The sequence below is a fragment of the Zea mays genome, chromosome 6 (assembly GCF_902167145.1).
Source record: "Zea mays cultivar B73 chromosome 6, Zm-B73-REFERENCE-NAM-5.0, whole genome shotgun sequence".
Lineage (NCBI taxonomy): Eukaryota > Viridiplantae > Streptophyta > Magnoliopsida > Poales > Poaceae > Zea > Zea mays.
Genome location: NC_050101.1, coordinates 6,025,259 through 6,033,628, shown reverse-complemented (window position 1 = coordinate 6,033,628; position 8,370 = coordinate 6,025,259). Strand labels below are relative to the sequence as shown.

Genomic DNA, 8,370 nt, shown 5'->3' with positions numbered 1-8,370 from the left:
ATCTTTTTCAGTTGTTGCGCTGATTTTCATTAGTCGGGTTGTTTTCATCTGTTGAAGCCTCTCTACATTGTGATATAACTTACCATATACTCTGCAAAATATATGTTAGTCATAATGATCTTACGTTGTCATTAATCACTAAAACCAACTAAGGGCCTAGATGCTTTCAACTTGGAACCATAAACAATTTAAGCAGTCCCAATTTTAGCATAGATCACCAACTATGGTTTGTGAATATCTCCATGGCCACTACCTTCAAGGATTGACATACATTGACAACTTTTTGGTGTGATTTTTCCTTCTGCGACAGTCTCCAAAACCGGAACGAGACTGACAAAGGGGCCCACTGGTGATCTCTTTGCCAAGTGTTCGTCAAGCGGACACTCGACAACGAGGTAGTCTTTGCCGAATGCCACCTAATACGCTCGGTAAAGGACCTGGTAATGGGGCCCACATGGAGCTTCTTTGCCGAGAGTCTGTACAGTGGGCACTTGGCAAAGGTGTCGTCGTTGTTACCTAGCGCCATGACGGCGGCTTTTTTTTGCCGAGTACCGGGTGACGCTCAACAAAGACTTTACCTAGTGCTCGATAAAAAGTACTCGACAAAGAAGCCATTGTCGATATACAGTTCGTCGAGCTTTCTTTACCGAGTGTCACACTCGGTAAAGCCTTCGTCGAGTGTCACACTCGGCAAAGCGTTCGCCGAGTGTTTTCCAGGCTTTACCGAATGCTTCAGACACTCGGCAAAGCAGTCGTTTCCGGTAGTGAACCAATGTGTTCCCCTGTAAATACCTGTAGAATTGATGGTATTAATTTATGATTAAAAATCACATCATTGCGACATAGTCAAATAGATCAAAACATTGTTGCCACTCCAATTAAAATTTCCTTTTTATGTGCAATCCCTTTATGGGATTCTGAGTCCTCCGTAATATGGTTAATACTAGGAGGTTTGTCTATGTGGAAGGCAAATAGAATGGTTCTTCATATGTACACTATCCCTGTCCGGTGCTGTTCCAACTGAACCATTGACGTGGAATCTAATCAAAGTTTGGTTGCATGTGAATATCATCTTTGTTGGAATGCTGATCACAAGCATGTTTAGGTATGTATCAGATCTTTAGCGTCAATTTGGTCTAAGTACTATCTGTGCTATTTTTAGATCTCTACTCCTGATTTATTATTTGTTAATGGAGTATGAAATCATTTCTTGGCTTTAAGCAGTCATTTTATTTTTCTATGCACTTGAGTTATGAATGCATCCTGAGAGTAATGACTATGAATGCATCTAGCAGTGTTTTCTCACCTTCCAGTCTAGAAATACAAATGACACAAGTGGTAATGGTGGTTTTTAGAATCAGAATTGAAGTTCGATATATTCTGGTAAAAATGCTTAGGCTATTTGTCTTTTAAAAAAATACCAAGAAATTTTATTTAGCGGTTGGTTGGTTGATTTTGAATTTTAAAAATGTCTTGTCTGTCTCATGAATCTGCTCCATTCAGGGCCATTTAGTTCCTTGTACAATGAATGAACCTGAACCTTTTTGGTAGTTTTGTTGAATATTTTGTATTGATGTTTTCCATATTAGCTGTGAACGATTCTCAATTTCTGACTCGAGAAGTTTGGGCTGAAGTTGAGAGCTTTTTATAAACTTATTTACTCCATTTCTAAATATTTTCTTCAATTTTCAGTTTGAAGTACACTAATGTTGCAATGCTGACTATACTGAAGAATGTCGTCAATGTCCTGACGAGGAGTTGATTTCCATCACAAGTGTTTTCCACCAGATAACTTTTAGTACAGATGGTACTAGCTGATTGCCTGATTCACCTGCACTGCCAAATGTCTATTCATCACTGCCAGATAACTTTTAGTACAGATTGTACGGGTGTTGATTTGCTCTAGTTATTTGTAGATTGATCAGCGTCTTGAGGTACGTACGACGAGATTGATTTGGTGATCCTCCTAATCCATAACGAAGTGGCGTGATCCGATCCATAATCTGTGGTTGTTGACGAGGTACTGGACTCGGGCGGGAATGGCGGCGGTTGATCCGCAAGGGACCCCCGCTCTTTCCATCCACACACACAGACTAGCTCAACCCAATCGCTCGCATCTTTGGGCTCCTGTCGGTCGACGACGCTTGATTGGCCTGCTGCTGTAAATGTGAAACACGGCTAGCCTTCTACGCCGGCGTGTTCCGTTCCGTGTGTGTCATCTTGGGTTCTGTTGCTTGCTCGATCTTGCACGTTTCCGTTCTGTGTAAACTTGGAATGCAGTCAAATTGGACTGTGTAAACACATGGAAGCGGCTTCCGATGACTGCAGTTAGTATTAGGGATGTTTTAAGGGAACCATGCTGCTTTATGAGAGTAACATCGGAGACTAGCACAATGGGAGTGCCTCCTTTTAGTTTCAGAGATAAACAGCTTAAACTGGCCATACAGGAAATCAGGCGCACACCTATTCCTTTTGTGTAAGTTTTAGAGTAGTTTGGTAATTCAAAGTTGAAGCATATAAAGTCAGCTAGCTGTTTCATTATTTCGCTTGTTCACTATGTTCAAACTTTGGTTGACTTGATCCTTATCTTCAAATTTTAGTTTGAATATCATAGCTAATATGGTTTATTGTTAACACAATATAATGCTGTCTGATGATGCAGGCAGGCTTCCGACGGACAAATTTGGTTACAACTTACAACCATTCTCCTTTGTCCTGTAGAGTCCTTCAGTTAGATGTTCCTGCAGATTCTGATCACAAGCATGTTTAGGTATGTAGCAGATCTTCAGCGTCAATTTGGTCTCTAAGTGCTGTTTGCTGTGCTATTTTTAGATCTCTACTCCTGATTTATTGTTTGTTAATGGAGTACGAAATCATTTGTTGGCTATAAGCAGTCATTTTATTTTTCTATGCACTTGAGTTATGAATGCATCTTCAGAGTAATGCCTATGAACACGTCTAATGTTTTCTCACCTTCCAGTCTATAAATACAGATCACACAAGTAGTAATGGTGGTTTTAAGAATCAGTATCGAAGTTCAATATCTCAAAAGGATTGGATTATCTGCACCAGAATAACATTATACACAGAGATTTGAAGTCTGCAAATCTTCTGCTAGGCTTTGACCAAGTATGCACACTTAATCAGTTTTTTTAAGCTAATAATCATTAGTGGCCATTCTCTTCCTCCTTTCCAATTTTCTGTACAAAACCTGGAAAGTGCATAAAGGAAAACCAGTAATTTGTGTAGTACTCAATTTGGTTTTAGTTAGGTACTCAAATGGACAGTTGTTGTATAATATCTTTGCTTTGAATGGACTAAAAGTGATACAAATTAGGATCCACTTCTGGCAAACTAGAAACTGCATGATAAATAGCATGTTCAATGGATATCATTTTAATTTCCAAGAAATCCCTTGCAAGTTCCTCAATATATATGCTATACTGAGAAATAAGGCCGAGCAACTGAATGATCATCTAATTACATTTAGAAAAAAAAAATGATTCTTGTAATCTCTCATCTTCAATCTCTTTATCTATATACAGAATTAAGCTGTGTTGATGCCAGAGCTTGGTAAATGTTTGTTTTTACCATTGCATTCATCTGACCTACCAAGCTGGTAACTTGTGTATCTGCTTTTGGAAATAGGTTGTAATGCTCGTAGACTTTGGTGTGGCGCGACATGGAAGTCAGGAGGGACAGATGACTACTGAAACTGGAACTTACCAATGGATGGCACCAGAGGTTTGGTTGAGACCTTGTTTCTTTCCCTCTTGGAGAGAAGTGGTTTGTCTTTCATTAGTTTGTATACTGTTTCGTTGTTTTCATTCTGACTTGTACTTTATTGTTCATCTAACAGAAACTCCTAATTGTTTCCAAATGTGCCTAAAGTTCCTAATTGTTTCCAAATGTGCCTAAAGTTATATCCAATCTTTTAGTTTTAGTTAATATCTTATCTGCAAGGTCAGCAAGTTTTTACTCAAGAGTTGCATGTGAACTCGTTAAGTTTCCTCAAGATAATCTTCTTCATCTGCAAGGTTTTGTCTAGACGAATAGACGATTTAGCTTGATATATTATGTTAGACTCTGTAGAAGGCTGTTTTAGACTCCATGAAATTCAGGGCCCAACCCTGCAAATTGCATTAAATGACTCGACTTCCTGTTAAGGTCATGTACACATTCATTTTACTTTCTGCATGGTTTAAAGTTCAGCAGATGTGTACCATCCCTTTCCCTGAAACAAATAGGCAAACAAATGAAGTTTATTTTGTATCTCTATGTCTCAGGAATTTTCTGTTCCCAAAGACAACAGATCCTCTTGCCCGTGTTCGTTTCCATCATAATCCATATGGAATGTAGGGGATTGGGAATGTTTAAATTACTAGTAAGTCAAAATCCCTCTCAATCTATATCAATCCCCTCCAATCTATATGGATTACAAATAACCGAACAAGCCCTATATAAAGTTTGAACATTCTATTTGAATATCGTGCTGATCACAAGTCACAAGAGTTGGTTATCTTGGACAGATAGGTTTCCGTACAAAACTTTTGCAGCTATTTGACCATCAGCTCAAAAACACTTACCTCTCTGTGGATACAAAACATGAATTTCAGGCAGTTTGGGATGGACAGGCTTGTTGAGTCGATGTATTATAGTTTGCAAAAAAGAAGAAGAAGCACTAGACCTAATTAAAAGAAATGTGGATGAAAATAGTCAGAGACACCAGCACAACTCTGTCAAACCACAAGCTCCGGAGGGAAAAACCATCCCGATTTCTCCGCTACGCATAGCCGTGGCCACCCAACTGTAATGGCACGAACAGTGCTGGATGTGGTGTCGAACACGTCGTTGATACGTGTTGTATAGTAAACAAAGCCTTGCCTGATGCCTCTGCGTGCGCGAGCGCACTTGCTGTGCGATCGACTGAGAAAAATCGCCTCGTCCTTGGCCAATCCGGCGGCCACCCACTTGCCCGCGCTAAAATCTGCCTTGAAGACCTCGAGATTGCAAGTGCGGCCTAGGCAATGCGGGCATGCCCGCCTATGGTGCCTCACGAGCAGTAGCTCCCCGCTCAGCGACTGCACCAGGTATCGACCCGTAAGTAGCAAGTCCTTGTCCTTGGCTCCAAGCACCTCGTTGTCCGAGACCATCTCGTCGCCGTTGAAGCTGTCCTCCAATGCTTGTTGGTCCGCTGGCTCATCATCGGCTGCCTCTTCTTCGTTTATATCCTCCGGGTCCTCCTCCTCATCCGTGTAATAATAATCATCCTCCTCGTTGCTAGTGTAGTCAACTAGTACTTCTTCTGGCCACACCCATCCACATTCATAATAATAACAGGCCAACGGGTTCTTGATGACTAGCTCGATCTTGGTAACATCAGGTATGTCATCCTCGCCGAGGTGGAAGGCAATGAGTTCCTCACCGGAGGTGATTCCGTACAGCGTGTCGCCGCCAAGGAACGCGACGTCCACGACCCTGTAATAGGGTAGCACGCACGTGCCCTTCCCAGGACGACACAAGATGACGTTGCAGTTCCAGCTGTTGGTCGTGACGGCGATGAGGTCGTCGGGAGCCGGCGAACGCATGAGCACTTTAAGCACCCGGAAGGTCTCGGCGACATGGCCAATGACGGCGTCCAGGTCCGGGAGGGGCACGGTGACGTTGCTGAAGGGGTTGTGCAGCGCGTAGACGTGCTTGTGATTCACGTCGGGCCTGGAGTACACGACCTCCTCCCACTCGCCCCTGACGAAGCGCCCTGTGTCCCGGAAGGGCGTGCGCCGGACCACGTCGTCCGTGCGGTCGAGGGCGAGCCAGCAGTCGTAGGCGGCGCCGAGGCAGGTGGTGTCGTCGGGGAACCCGGGGATCCGGAAGGCGGAACAGGCCGCGCCGTGGCCGGCGGTGCAGGCGGTGCCGTATGGGAGCACGATCCACGGGAGGTGGCTCACGACCTCGCGCGCGGCGGAGCGCCATGCGCGGCACACGGCGGCCAAGCGGGCACGGTCGCCGGGGATCGGGAGGCGCGCGATGACCTCGTCCAGCATGTCGAGTGGGAGGTCGGCCCACCCTGCTGCTGCTGCTGCCATCGGCTGGGGCGGCGCGATTTGCTAGATCTATCTATCTGTATTGCCAGGGCAGGGGTACCTACCAGCAATTCATATGACGGTTGGCCTCCTGTCGACGAGGCTTGCTTGGGCTGCTGCTGCTGCTGCAAAAAGAATGCATGGAGAAAAGAAGCGGCAGGCCCATGGCCCAAATGTGAAGCATGGCTATCCTCCACCGCTTCTACGCCACCCACAGCCTCCAGCTCAACCTCAATCGTAGGGCTTGCTGGGATGAAGATCCTGAGAACTCTTAAAAGTGGCAGTGGTAATAGGGTAAACGAATAAAGTTGCAGCTAATCTGGTATATATCTTGAGATGTCACCTAGTCGTCGTTCTAGGTCAAAGATGCAAAAGAAATCAGAGGGATGAAAAATACATACCACAGGGCAAGGGGTTCCTTCATTTACTGTTTGGTTATATACGGAACTTAAGTAGGTCTAGTAATGAGGTCACCATGTAGTTAGTATATAGTATATTAAAATATTGAGGAGTATTTTAAACAAAAACCGACCTTAGCTCAGTTGGTAGAGCGGAGGACTGTAGTGTTCGCAGTTTAATCCTTAGGTCGCTGGTTCGAATCCGGCAGGTCGGATCCTTTTTGTGTCAACAATTTTTTTTGTTTTTGTTTTCTTTTTTATCATGCAAAGCACAAAGCATGAGCCAGGCCACATAGTGAGGTCCAAAGTGTCAACTCCACTCTGTATACTAGTAACCAGTTCCCTATTCAGGAACCTCCAGCTACAAATGTCATTTTGCACAAAAAAAAATGACATTGGGACGCATCTGTGGTCACTCAAAATAAAATTCAATAGTCTCCAGCAAGCTTTAGTGGCTGTTTGGTTCAGCTTCTCGCGGGATTCTGGCCGCCAGAAGCTGAAGCTCCTCCCAAACGCGCCGCTTCTGCTCCCGCTTCTCTCCAGCGCGCTTGGCTGAGAAGCCAGCCGACTACGCGAAGACAGAAGCGCCCCTGAGGTCGCTTCCGCGCAAAGCCGCATCAGTTGGGTAGGGTTCGCACCCGCGCCGCTCCTCAACTCTCTCGTCCCCATCGCTACTCCCATCGCCGCCGCAGGTGTCCTCCATCGCATCTCCCTCCGCCGCGCGGGTCCTCTTCGCAGGTAAGCTACCTCTCATCCATGCCGCCGTTCGTCCGCCGCCGCACTGGTTTTCATGGCTCCGTAACCCGTTCACAGCGCTAGGGTTTCACCGCGGACCCGCAAATCCTTCGTGACCTCCCTCTGCTGTCGTCAACCAGTGGACTCGTCCCCCCCTTTCCTATCTCGGCGACGACGCAGGTACAATCTTCCTCTTGGCAACTCCTATTGTCATTATCCGGATCCGTTGCATCCCCATGACTTCATTAGGGGTTAGGTTTCATGTACGTCCTTGGTTAAGATGTTACTGCCTCGTGTATTACCTCGTAGCAACGTCATGCACATATGCAATTAATCGATTGTTGGTTACGGTTGAGTGGAAATCATTGAAAGGTGTTCATGTTTGTTGCAGCCGACCCAATATTACATTTCAATAAGTGCATACTAGTAGGTTCACACCATGTCAAGTTTTTGAGTACATCAAAACGGATTACCATCGACTTACTTACGTTTATGTTCTTCAGATTTCCCCAGCAACTCGGATTATTCGTCTGAGGATCCAAGACCCACTTGAACCAAGGTATAGCCCTATTCTTTGGTCATGCTTTCTTTCTTTGGTTTCTCAATGTAGTGATTACGAATTATGGTCATGTTTTGGGTAATCCATGCACAGTGTGTTCTAAGTTTTACTACTACACAGTTGCCTATTTAATTGTGGTAATTGTCCCCTACTTTGGTAGCAGCCTAGGCACAGGACATGGGACTACACCTTTTTTTGTACATAGTCCCCATGTCTGCTATACTAACGACCTAACAAATCCACATCAGATGGACTCAGCAGACTCCATAGCCGACAAGGCAATTGGAAGGATGCAAGAGATTTCCGACAAGATATTTTCCGTAGCGAGGGAAACAATCCGGCCTGGACGCGGGTTGACCTCATTTGATGCTACCAAACTACGTGTAGCTTTGGAGGAGATAGCTTGCATGCTGGAGCAAGACTCCCTGGTGTTGCAAGAGCATTTGGACATCGTGAACAACTTTAACATCCCGGTTGACAGCAGCTATGAACCTTCTACCTTGTCGTCACCACCCCCATCTGACGACGACCTGACTCCACATTGGGACTTTACGGAGCATTTCGAAAACTTCTGGGGAGTTGAATATGACTCCGA

The 8,370-nt window shown here is 44.9% G+C and overlaps 1 protein-coding gene, 1 long non-coding RNA gene and 1 other non-coding gene across 3 annotated transcripts; 2 read left to right on the top strand and 1 right to left on the bottom strand.

Annotated features, from left to right (window-relative positions):
• Positions 1-4,462: 4,462 nt before the first annotated feature.
• On the bottom strand, positions 4,463-6,128 carry LOC100284843 (F-box domain containing protein). Its single transcript, NM_001157738.2, has one exon. It carries the CDS (start codon positions 6,084-6,086, stop codon positions 4,740-4,742), a length of 1,347 nt encoding a protein of 448 aa, NP_001151210.2. The 5' UTR covers positions 6,087-6,128; the 3' UTR covers positions 4,463-4,739.
• A 482-nt stretch (positions 6,129-6,610) lies between these two features.
• TRNAY-GUA (transfer RNA tyrosine (anticodon GUA)) lies at positions 6,611-6,696 on the top strand. Its single transcript is given in 2 exon segments — positions 6,611-6,647; positions 6,661-6,696. It is a non-coding gene; the product is annotated as a tRNA-Tyr (tRNA).
• Positions 6,697-7,029: 333 nt separating this feature from the next.
• Positions 7,030-7,760, top strand: LOC103628929 (uncharacterized). Its single transcript, XR_554001.3, has 3 exons — positions 7,030-7,219; positions 7,295-7,396; positions 7,720-7,760. It is a non-coding gene; the product is annotated as an uncharacterized lncRNA (long non-coding RNA).
• Positions 7,761-8,370: the final 610 nt, after the last annotated feature.